At 32.8% G+C, this 13491-nt stretch overlaps 1 protein-coding gene across 1 annotated transcript in view; it reads right to left on the bottom strand.

The window, feature by feature from the left end:
- The window catches only part of LOC129228693 (WASH complex subunit 4-like), a 91438-nt gene that overhangs the window by 45071 nt on the left and 32876 nt on the right, over window positions 1-13491 (bottom strand). Inside the window, exons 6-9 of the mRNA XM_054863377.1 lie at window positions 9769-9885; window positions 3397-3565; window positions 2721-2875; window positions 28-102 (exon numbers count right to left, since the gene is read on the bottom strand). Coding sequence (XP_054719352.1) covers window positions 28-102; window positions 2721-2875; window positions 3397-3565; window positions 9769-9885 — 516 coding nt within the window. The remainder of the gene's footprint in view (window positions 1-27; window positions 103-2720; window positions 2876-3396; window positions 3566-9768; window positions 9886-13491) is intronic.

The raw sequence follows: 13491 nt of genomic DNA, 5'->3' as shown, positions 1-13491 counted from the left end.
CTCGTTTTTCAGCAGTATATATCATACCTGATTATTCAAATTGTAGAGATAATTTGACACAAAAAGATGAATATTTCGCATTATTTCCAGCACATCTAAGCCCTAAAAGAAATTAATGATTAAAAAAAATTAGATTGAGCATTTAAACATCTTAAATGAAAATGCAACTTTGCCCAATAAAGAGGAGAAAAGCAAAAGACAATGGAACAGAAAATATTACACATTATTTCTTTACAGCTAAGACTTTCAGCAATTACTTATGGCATATACCAATGGTGGAAATCAGCCATGATTGTGTTTAATTTGGCCCAATTTGTAAAGCCATAAATACAGAAATACCCTATTTAAAGTTTAAGGTCAAAGGACCTGCCATTAGTATGTAATACATAACAGTACAAATTTTGTAAAATAAATAGAGAATAATAGCTAAAATACATTTTATTCTTCTTTGATATGTTTTTACATTAAAATAAATCAAATGTATTATAGTCAAGAATGGAATGTACTGTATTTCCCTAATCATAATATGTACCTTTTTTTCACTATAACATATGCTCTAAAATTATCCTGTTCCTATTGGCCTAAGGAATAACTTGGTCTACTGAAAACCATCAAATCTTCTCGTAATTGCGTCATATTTCTCAATATAAAAATATTTGAAGGTGTTTAGATTTTTTTAAGTCTGCAAAGCAAGAAATCCATATTTAAGTTTTGATTTTAACAGCAATACTGGTATTGCAAGTTTGAAGAATCTAACATTATTTAAAGATGAAGAACAAAAATTGTTGGCAAAGATTGTATCATCATACTACACTACATCATACTTTAAAAAAAATGAGTGAGTTTAACTGAAACTATTTTTTTAGTTTCTTCCTGGAAAAATGCTGGATTCCTAAAATTTTAATTACTTTTGGCCAGTATTGCAGTTACATATTCAAAACTTCGAAATATGTTTACTCACTTTCGAGTCTAATAAAAAGAGAGAAAGAGGAAAAAAAAGAGCTTCAAATATTTTGACATTGAGCAATGTGAGCCTAACAAATAGTTTAACAAGACTACACGATTTGATAATTTTTGGAAATTTCTAATGTTTTATTCTTATTAATCTAACATTTAGATTTGATAAGAATGGCATACCTACTTTTATTCAGTTAGAACAGATAAATTCTAAATTAAATTTCATAAAGAATCATTAGCTAAAATATATTAAAAATTCTGAGTTAGAAATCTACAAAGATGTACATTCATTTTTTAGCATAAATGCATTTGCCATGTGTTACACATTGAAATAAGCTAAGTGCTATTTTATTAGTACAATGGATTTGTGAGAAAAATCTCTAAATTTAAAATAACATAACTAATATTGTTTGAAAAAGGAATTAAACACATTTTCACACACACAACATGCATTTCATACTTAACTTTCTATTTAAGCAGTTTATTAAAAAAATTTTGCACTCAAGAGATCATTTTGACTTTCATGCATGGTGCAAGACAAGCAAGTATAGACTTTTGACAAATTGAATAATTAACCATGTAAGAAATTAAGGTTAAAAAGCACAAATTGCAGATTACAACAGACACGAGTTTTGCCGTTACAAGGAACTCCTTTTTCAATGCAAAAGAAATGATCGGACGTCGGATGTCTTTTCATCCATATGCTCATTTCTTTTGCATTGAAAAAGGCGTTCCTTGTACACATGTTTCTGCAGCAATCTGCATTTTTTGCTTTTGGAAGTTATTAATTACTTTACTTTTCAGCACAAAAATATTTATTTATCTTAATAAATTAAGATAATATAAATAGCATAAATTTTAAATTTCTTCCTTGAAATGAAATTATGCTTTTCTTTCCCTTTCAAAGATTGAATGCAAATGTTTTCCTTATACAGTTGGACCTCCATATATCGAAGTAGAAAATTGGCGGGACAAAATTTGATATATAGAAATTTCGATATATAGAAACGATCTTATTTTATCATAAAAATCTCCTAAACATTAAAATTAAAGCTAATTCTCGTGCATGAAACCCAATTTCTAATTTATACGAGCATTGGATTAAATGAAAGTTAATAATTAAAAAATTACAGGAATTACATTTTTGCGCCTTCATACATCTTCATTCTTCGGTATTTCAACTTGATTCGCAACATGAGGGGATTTTCGTTTTGACAATGTAATCGAGATGAAAGTAAAAAATCAATCTACTTAACTTGAATGATTTTTACTGCAGCTAAAAAGACTAGGAATGATAAGCAACAGACAAAAGGAATAACTTGAAACTGATTTTACAGTGTTACTGGTTACAACTAAGATTTGAAATAAACATGAGGGAATTTAAGAACTCCAAAGCGGAACAAAGACCTATCTACACACTCCTCAAACCCAGATTTCTTATGAGATTCTTAGCAACCTTTAGTAAACATAATTTTCTCCCCTAACCTTCATTTTTCATGAGACAAACAGTCTAAAGTGGAAAAAAAATGTACAAATGTCTCGCAAAAAATTTCGATATATAGAGATTTTTTTGATATATAGAAACAATTTTTCTATGTAATTAACATTGAAATTTGCTGAGATTTCGATATATAGAAAATTTTGATATGTGAAAGTTCGATATAAGGAGGCTCGACTGTATTAATCTTTATAGATAACCACTAAAGTATAACTTAATGCAAACAAAGACAAATTTAACATAACTATATGAAAAAAAATCTAACCTGTTCAAGAGTTTGACTAGGTAAATGAGCTTCAACTGTAGTTAGTCCATATTTGTGTTTTGCTAAATTTCTCATTTCTCCATACGTCTTCCAATCATGTAAAGCGACTGTAGTTAAGTTGTAAAAAATTTTCTCCAAGTAATGTTCTACAAAAGCTATGGAAATGAATACATTTTAATGCTTTAAGAAAAAAGTGAAGTTAAAGTAAAGAAAAATATTTTTTTTACAATATATAATGTCCAGACAAAAAGAATAAAAACCAATTTCCTCATATGTTGAGATTTACATTGTATCACACATACATTTTAAAACATTTGCCAATTGAAATCAATTTCAATTATTGATTAATTCATGTTAATTAATGGATTGAGAATGTCTGGTTTCAGATGATCACTAATTCATGTCATCTCCATGATTGTACAAAGCAATAGTTTGATTAACAATTAATAAATGAAATTTAGTCAACAAGAGCACTTAAACTATTTGAAAGTTTTCATTAAGATTGAAGAATGCACTACAAAATTAACTACTTTCATTTACAAATTTAAATTTTGAATGTAATTCAGACTCAATATGAAAATTAATTGTTCTATAAATTAACAATAGAATCATTGGAAAAATTGATTGAAAATAAATATTATAAGTCAGTAAGTTTGAGGAACTTATGACTACTTACATTTGATATTGATGAAACGATCAAAAAGTCTGATGGAGGAAAGTTTGAGAATGTGAGAATAATTTTTCAAACCAACTTTAAAAGGATTACGGTCATCAAGCTGTAGGTGATAGTGACAGTGGAGTCGGAGTTCTGTTTCAACATCACTACACAGAGGATCCAATAAGTGCTAAAAAATATTTTGATGAAAAATTCTAAAAGCTTAAGAAATAAAGGTAAATATTACAAATAACCATCACAAATTAATGATGATAAAAAAGGGTTAAAATTATGCAGGCAAAATAAACTTTTCATGCTATGAAAAGTATATATAAGCATGTATAAGTACCATATTAGGGTTGGAAATATGTGTTAAAAACAAGGGCTGCCGGGGGGGGGGGGGTTACTCCCACATGGCCTCTAAACTATATCTTCTTGTCATGTAGTACCTTATATAAAAATGAATTCTGTTTAAACTGGTTATGTGAAAACTTTTGTAAATGACTATGTGCTAAGATGTTTACTGTAAAAACTGTATCTAAAAGGTCTTAACTAGGAATGCACTGATTCATCAGTCACTTAACTGATTATTTATATTCAGCCAGTTTTCACCTGTTAATTGGCAGAAAACTTATTTTTCAGTTAAAGTTACTCTGTAAGATCGCTAGTTACATGCTTGCTTGTCATTCCCTTCCTCCCCCCCCCCCCTCCCTGCCCCATCCAAATGTTTGTAAATAATATAATTCAATAGATAAAAAGTTCATTTGTACAGAAGGTGATGAGGAATTGTATCATTATAGATCATTATTATGGTTAACAAACAGCCCGTGCCGACCTTGTTCGGGTTAAAAAAAATTATCTTAAGCAAATATGATGCGTGTACTTTTTAATTTAAAATTTAATGGTATACATCATTTTTACTTTCTTCTATATCTAATATATAGAAGAAAGTATGAAATTCGTGCAAATTTCCAAATTTCGAATTTTGACGGATTCGAACGTTTTGAGGTGTGCTGAGTCCATTCCGACTATTTTTGGAAAATGTCTGTCTGTCTCTGTGTGTGTGTGTGTCACGTCTGTGTGTGTCCAGTTTTTTGTGGCCGCTCTACAGCAAAAACTACTGCATGAAATTGAACAAAATTTGTGGTACACATATGTGCCGCTATGTGAACTTGTGCCCATTGGTTTTTGGCGCGAATTCCTCCAAGGGGGGGTGGAGCAATGGGACGTTTTTTGAGTTACGCATGCTTGCTATTCCTCAGGAAGTAACTGGTGGAATCAAACAAAATTTGGCCCATATGTTGCCATTAACAGGAACAGGTGCTGATTCAATTTTGGTGTCAATAACTCAAACGGGGATTGAGCTATAGAACGTTTTTTGTCGTCAATTGTGACTGCTGTATCTCAAGAAATAATGAACGGAATGAAAGAAGAATTTATCGGCAAGTAGCCCTTAGTGGGTATAAGAGCTGATTTTATTTTGGTGTCAACAGCTAAAAAGGGGGTATCGCAATCATCCGTTCTTTTTTTCCATTGTGAGTGCCCTATCTCAAGAAGTAATGCTACGTTCTGGTTGAAATTTGGAATATATGTGAATCCATATGTAAACAGGCTTTGGTTCAATTTTGACGCCAATCGCTCCAAGAGGTGTTGATTTTTTTTTTTTTTTTTTTTTTGCGAATAAAAATAGCTTTAATTATGCAACAATAAGAAAGATACATCGTAACAGATTGTCGTGTGCATATTTCTCGTGATTTTAATTGTATGGAAATGATCGGAAATATTACCTCAATGATTTAAAATTTTTAACTGTTGCCATCTTATGTTTGTTAACAAATAAAATATTTGTAATTAATTCAAGCAAGGCTTTTAAAATAACTTTCAATTTTCGCTCTTTGCTTTGCTTTTGCAATAGTTTTTGCATGTGTAATTTTGTTTTTGTTGAGAATATTGCTTCCTCATCAAGCAGAAAAAAAAGGGGATCAGAAAAAAAAAAAGAAAAATATAGAAGAAAGTTTTGTGATGGCCACAACATACTAGTTTGTTTTGTTTTTATGAGGTTTTGAAACTAATTGATTTACTTCATTGCCTGATCAAGAGAGACCAACATATAATTTGCACTGAACAATACAATCTTCCCATATGTAACCTTGTGCTATGTATTGTATAGTATCACGTTTGAACTTCAGATTTGATGATGCTGATGGCGTAAGAAATTTTACTTGGAAATTGTAACCACTTACATTGGAAAAAGAAATATTCAAGGCCAATGGAAATGCAAGGAATATGAGCCAACTGAACTGCAGCTGGTGCCGTAAGAAGAGTACTCTAAATCATTACATTCTGTAGTGATTTTAATTGGGGACAAATTCCATTGCATAGATTAGGCAAATTAAAATTGCGCAGTAATATTATTGGAATATCGTAAATTTAAAAGCATGAAGCGAAGTCCTGAGGAGTTGAAGGAATTAAGGAATTCATACAGATGATGCACAGCACTGTTAGCGAAAATTATAGTCCTCATCTATTTTGATAAGTTATCCTTTTTCAGGTATTTTTCCGTTACTTACCTGTAATAAAATACTCGACAAACGCATACCACCATCTCCTAAACGGACTCTTATCAGGGGTGATTGTGTTCCGGTATTTTACCGAATTTCCGATATTTTCTGACGTATTTCCGGGGTATTTTTATGTCTGAAAATACCGGATTTTTTTTTTTTCGTTATGCTTTTATCTCCCTTCCTCCGCAATTTTGTTAAAATTATATAATACTCATCAAATATACCTGCAAGAGCCTTAAGATGGACAAATGTCAAGATAATTTTTATAACACGAGCTCAAAAGTAACTTTGTAACCCATTAAAAATTTAATCAAATGTACACACAATATTTTGACTCAGAACTATTTAATACTATGGCAAAGGTGCACTTAAGTAATAGGGGCCAAAGATTACCCCCCCCCCCCCCGTTATCGCTTTGAAACTTTCAGGTATTTTTTGATGAACTCACAATCACCCCTGTCTTATATTTGTTCTTAAGTTACAGAGATAGTATAGAGTTTTTAGCAGAAGACGAATTTGATCATGTTTAAAGTAGATCTGCACGCATTTGTCTAGGGAACTACAGGATGAGTTTCATGAAAGATACCATCAAATAAGAAGGTGACAGCTCTCAAAGTTTCGTTTGAACCTTTTTGGCCTTTTAGGGTTCTTTCTATGGCTTTTCTATCTGAACGAAGGCTCATTGAACATTCGTCCTACACAAAATATGACATCTTCTTAAAGAAGTTATACCAATTGCCCGTTTTTTCTTATGGATCTTACGGATTCTTTCTGGAGGAGATATTAAAAGTAGTTGGGATGTGGAATGGTCAGTTTATTCACCACCATATAAAATCCCGACAATTCCTTAAAACACATCGTAAAAGTCAGTCTGCCTTTTGATAGAACTTTGGCTAGTGTTAAATTTATTAAGTTTTTCAATTTTCACCAGGTATGCTGATAAACATTTGCTTGGGTTCCTGGTTAATAGCATTTTTCAATGCTATTAACTATTGAGTTTTTGCCTTCCTTGACAAATTTTGCCTTTTATTTAAATTAAACTTTGGTTTGTATCCTTTGATATTGACCGACAGTCATAGTTTTACTGCTAATGTTTTGCTTGCAGTGTGTCGTCACAGAGAACTTTCTTAAAATATTTGATACAAAGCAATAGGATCTAAAAGTTGACATAAGAGTTAAAACTTTTACAAACATTTCTCCGAGTTCAGGAGTGGAATAAGAAAGTTACATGCTGCAAATAAGATTAGTATTGAAGGTTTATCGTTCTCTATAAGACCGACTTCTATGCATGTAGCTTGATAGATTAGCAGGACCTGTCCATTTACTTTCAAAATGCTTTGGACTAAAGTTGGACCACGAAAATGTTCTAAATGAGCTCTTAAGAAACAAAATTCATATTTTCTAATGTAAGGAATGTAGTCTATTTTGCCAAGAGGTGAGTCTTTCTCAATCCCGGGATGCCTTTTTTTTACCCTCTTGTAATCGTTTTCATCGGAAAGCTTACTACTTTCGCATGCCTCAACATTTTTTTTTTGTCAATCTCTTTTTAATTGGATATTTGAAAGGTATTATCTAAATGTTTCGTTCTAAACGCTTAAGTGAGGTCATCATGAAGAATATTTCTCCAAATAATTTAAATTTATTTTTTCATCTTCTTAGTCAACTTCCTTCCTAGTGAATGTTCTTTGTTCGTTATTGTTTTAACTCTTAACTTTGAATGTACAGTAATTATGTGCTATTACTCTTTGAGTTGAGAATTTTCTGAACTAAATGTACTTAAGTGAATCTATTACCAGATGTTTTTTATTTCGATTTTAGTATGATTTAAAAAAATCTCAAAGGTTAGCCCAAAATGCATGCAAAATTACAACTTTATGAAACACTTATTCCTACTAATATCGTCTATCCGCACTACTTAAATTCAGAAACTAATTTGCTCGAAGAGAATTTCAGCTGTAATTCATTTGAATAAATTTTGAAGCATAAACATTCTGCGACTCTAATAGGCATCCAATGTCCAAGGCTAATGGAATGCTATGTACCTTATCCTCTGCAGCCACAAATGCATGTCAAGATTTTGGAGGCTGACATCGCAAGCTTTTTTTTCTATCGCTTGTTACCATCCTTCAACATTCAGTTCAAAGAGAAACTTCGACTATTCTGTCATTGCAGGTGCGGAACAAGCGGTAACTGTTTTTACGTTTATAAGAATAAAACTATATGAAACCTAAACTGGTGGCGAAGACAAACTATTGGTTTAAAAAATTAGTATAAGAACATTTATGCATAATTTATAGCCTATGTCATTCAGTAAGAATGCACCTTTTATCTAGTAAAAGAATTTTTCAAATAGCTGCAATGGTTCCAGAGATTAGCTCAAACATATAAACATACAAAAATCTGCTCTCTCTCTCTTTATAATATTAGTATAGTTTAACAAATTATCTTCACGGATTTAGCAGCTGGCAGTTAATTTGCCTTTTGGTGCTTCCCTGGGTTTAACTATGAATGGTCCTCCCAAGGTCCTCTTTTAAATCCTAACTAGTCCTTTTTAGTCCCCTTTTTGATTGAAAGTGGTCCTCTTTTACCCTTTTCTATGGCTGGAATGTGTTGGGCGCCCTGATAATTGTACTATTGCAATTTTTAAATGACTGAACATCCCTTCTCATTAGATGTAATTATGCATGAATACCTAAATTTTATCATTTGTCAAAATTTGGAGATCCAATTGACGAATTTAGAATTTCCACCCTCATGAAAATTGATGCTAGGGGCGCCTTTGCTTAACATACCTAAGTCTTTAAATTAAATAGTTTTCCGTTATGGTTTTACAATCGTTCAAATTGACCACTTGTTTATATGCTTTCTATTTTGACGAAAACAGAAAAGCATTGTTTATGCCGTCACCAAGTTTCATGCTTCAATTTTCAAATGAAACTTTTATTATTTTTTGACAGCTTATATTTAAGTAAAATGACACAACCTGCATAAAGCACAAATAAAAGCATTTTAAAGACAGTTAAGAACTCAGCAAACAGCTGTTTCGGGGCTATGAAATGCAAGCCCCTTCATCAGTGCATAAAAAGAAGAATGAATGGTTCAACAATGCAAACCAAATGACAAATGAACAAAAAATGAAAGGAAGCAAAGTAAACAGACAAGGAACGGAAACTATTACATCACCAGAACTGCAAGGACACCTATACTGAGGAAAAATGTCACGAACGAAAATATTTTTAAAGATGAGATTTCCAAACACCAGGGAAACTGGACAAATCATTAACTACTGAAGCAGAATTTTTTTTCAGATGTAATAGGAATTCCAAAAATCTAAATCATAAATCAATTTTTACAACCTTACAAAATAAATTCATTACTAGCAGAAGGAATAAAAATTCTCCTTTAAGAAAGTTTCTTTTTTCCAATTGATAAGTCATAATGTTTTATTATTTTTAAAAAAATACACGTATCTTTCATATAGTTGCAATACTATGCTTAATTCTTTGGGCCCCTTAGGAAGATGGGGCCCTAGATTTAGGTGGCCTGTGCGGTAATCAGGCACTGTCTGTACGTCCACCCAAAGAGATGCCACCCCAAACACAGAAACTGCTCTTCCATATGCATCTCTTTCATGGCTGATAACAGGCTCCAGATTCTCTCCATATCAAATAACATTTCATTTGATCAATAACATCCATTTTACTTCATTTGGCTCAGTAATCAAGAAAGTAAAGGTGCATTGAATACTTCAACTAAAAAATATATCTTTAAGACAGTTTAGAAAAACTATAGTATGTACAGATATAGAAGGACTCCAAGAAATAGATACCTTTTTCAGAGTAGAATATGTTTCCTTTTCAAAAGCATCCAAGAGTATACGAGGCGATGATTCATGCCGTGAAGCAAGTATTGGACTAACACAATCATGCAAAGCAGATATCATGTACTGAAACAAAACGGAAACTATCAGAACTGATTTACATGATTTCTGATCAGCGAAAAAAAATACATTAAATATAAACATATTGAGTAGAATTTTGAAATTCACAAAATAAATTATTGTTAGAATTGTATTTGAAGAAGAGAGTTGGTGGGGGAAAAACAATCACAACTAAATTCTTCTAGAAGCATGGATATTGTAATTAAAATGTTGTTCTCCCTATGATTCCTACAGTTTAAGAAAGTACATTACCAAGCTTTATTTTGGGTATTATATCTCACATTGAGGTATTATCATGAATTTTAAAACAATCTGCCTCAAATATCCCAAACCACCTTTTTATTTGAGAACTGTGTTTTCAACTGTTTCCCAAATGCTTTCTTTTAACCGTTTAATTTTACTGAGGTAATTTTCCTCAAAGTTTGAATCATGATTGAAAATAAAGTTTAAACCTATGCTCTTTACTTAAACAAATAAATTTATTTTTAAAAACTTCAACGAAACAAACAAAGTAGCCAAATTAAACATCTGCGACATTAGTCCAGTCAATGAACACATTGTAGCGTGCATGGAATATGCGATAATTTTTGACTTCAGAATATTGTTAGGGGTCGTTAGTAAGTAAACATACTAAAAGTCCCCGACCCTGGGGGGTGAGCTAAAGGTGGGAGGGAGGGGGGAAGAAAATTTTGGGTTTTTCGAGAAAACGTCGAAAACGGTGGAAAAAATGCGTTTAAAATAAAAATTCAAACTAAATAAACTTACTATGAAACTGCTTCTACACATATTTGTCAAATTTTCAAAAATTGTCTAGGTATATGTTATGAAAACTCGACGATTTTCGAAGAAATTCTTCCTTTTTTTCAAATGTTTACTCGTAGTACCTCCCAGTATCAATATATATATATAAAAATTGTCGATGACAAAGTTGTAGATCATAAAATTACCTTCAATTTGATATGCTACTCTGTAGCATTTTATTCAACCAATCAAAAGTTATAGGATTTCAAACCAACACCTTCATGGCAAAAAAAAATGGAACACTTGCCATTCATAAACACTAAACTGACTCGAACAGTTCAGTCAATGAATACATTATAGCGTGCATGGAATATGTGACGAACACTCGATCTTCTCTCCCCCTTTTCCCTCAAAGATCCACTTGAGTTTGACCTCTTAGAACTTTTCCATCCGAACTTTTATCAGATTCAAGTGATGCTTCGAACCGCTAGCTGTGCGGTGGAATCTCCTAGATTATGTTTGTCGAATTTTCTAATACTCTTAATATTGTACATAAATGTAAAATAGTAATATAGTTTTAGTTAATAGAAGTTTTGTCTAGTCCTTTTTTCAGGCCTCTGATTTATTATGAGTCTAAGTTTTCAGTATAGAATTAACTCACCTATTGACGTAGGAAAGAACCGACACGAGGTATGGCATAAAGAAGGTAAGCATTTTGATTTGCTTACTTAACTGAATTGAAAATTTATATTTTGATATTGTTTGAATGCTATCGTTCGTGAAAGAATATGCGATTAATAATTTTTGACTTCAGAAATTTGTTAGGGTTAGTTAGTAGGTAAACATATTGAAAGTCCCCTCCCCTGAGAGGTGAGCTAAAGGTAGAAGGGGGGGGGTGCAAATTTTGGGTTTTTAAATAAGATCTCGAAAATAGCGAAAAATATGTTCCAAATAAAAATGGAAGTTAACAAATTTTCTATGAAATTGTTTTTATACATATTTGTCAAATATCAAGTTGTTTTGGATGTATACGTTACTGAAAATTGTTAATTTTACAAAAAATTTTTTTTTCAACTGGCTCTTTTTCTCCCAGAGTGCCAAAGCCAAATATGCACTCAAGGGATTGGTAACAGGCCGCAATCATGGGACATGTCCACTGAGGATTTTTATTCATTTCGAAAATCCATCGACAGAACACTTAAACTGCGGGTTTAAACCTGAGACTAAAGGCTTATGTCAGGCAGTGTCTAACCACTACGACATCCAGCAGACAAGCTATGAAAAGTTATGAATTTCTAACTTGTACACTCAATGTCGGTGTTTTTCTTGAATTGAGTATGGTGACTCTACTATTATAATTAACATTTTAACAATAGAAATTAGATATTTTCAATTAACGAAAAATAATCTTTTGCAATATTTTTTTTATTATATCATTACTCATCACGTTTTAAAAGTATTTTACAAATGAATACGGAATGACAGTAATTAAAAAATGAAAATATAATTTTACAAGGTGACATCTTGGTATTCTTGAGGTGGAAATGTCGAGGCTTATTCAGGCTCATCGGCATTGGAAACGGTGTCCACAGAGATTGGCAGTGTATCGATGTCATCGTCGTCGCCTTCGACATGAATACATATTTTGGCGCCGTTGCAATTGCTCTTGCAATGCAGGCATGCGACAGAGCAGTTTAGCGATGCTTTTCTACAACTGCACCTGCCGCTGTCACATCCTTTCGTGCATCGACAAAAAATCATTTTAAACATTTCTTCAGGAGCAGCATCCAGCTCCGAGAGTTTTGGAACTAGTTGATCATGCCTCCTTTCCCAACCCCATTTCGTTGACTCGCCACTGGACTCTTCCCCTAGCCACAGGTGTACTTGGTGATATGTCCGGAATGCGTGCTGCTTAAGCGTTCCTTCAGTTGGAGGGAGAGTTGAAAGATCAGCCTTCATGTTTGCAGCTGTTTTGATGAAAGATTTGTATCGGAACTCGTTCAGACTTTTCCGTGGCAGGAGCACCATACCATACGAGAGTACTCATGATCCCAGAAGTCTCAATGGATTCAGGAGAAGAAGAACCGCTGACAAATACCTCAGATCCATGCTGTACGATTTTAGATCTCTGGTATAGTTTAACTAACCCCACTTTACTCCTGCGATACGCTGCAGATGTTGAGTCGCAGCCTGTGAATGCATGTAAAAATAACAAGTGGGCATTGTCCTTCATTTTCAAATCTAGCAGAAGCTGTTGTGAGGAATATACAGCACTCTTGACCTTTTTTCTCTGCCAGGTTTTATCAGTAGAATTTCGTGATCAGTTGGGGTTTTGGCAACCAAGTGAACAGCTAAGTCGACGTCTTCTCCAATAACAGCAACGGAAGAATTTTGCGATCTGACGATAGCTGTCGTCACAATATCAAAGTCAGCATCACCTAATGCTTGGAGTGTATTCATCCCATTTTTTAACAGATGCATTTTGATTTATCAGCCGACTCTTATTATGGACATTTGAAAGAAAATCATGTTTAACTTTCATCTCACTTTCCAAACTGACATTGATGTCCACACATCTCTTTAAGCGATATCGTCGGTTCAGTTCGGCTGCTTTTGTGCTTTCTGATGTGTCAGTGTATCCATCAAAAACCACTGTACAGCCCTTCCCGTTGTAATGGGTCCTTAGAAATTTAATGTAAGTGGATTAAGAATCCCCCATCAACAACAAGTTCAAACTTAGTTAAATTCATGTCATGATCAATTTCCTTAAATAAGGTGTATAAGGCTGACTTTCTGCACTTCCTCATCCCACTTTCATTAAATAATGCTAGGGGATAGGGAGCTAATTCATATTTCATGTAAATCTTCAAA

The sequence above is a fragment of the Uloborus diversus genome, chromosome 8, assembly GCF_026930045.1.
Source record: "Uloborus diversus isolate 005 chromosome 8, Udiv.v.3.1, whole genome shotgun sequence".
NCBI classification, from domain to species: Eukaryota; Metazoa; Arthropoda; class Arachnida; order Araneae; family Uloboridae; genus Uloborus; species Uloborus diversus.
This window is presented reverse-complemented; position numbering and strand designations above follow the sequence as displayed.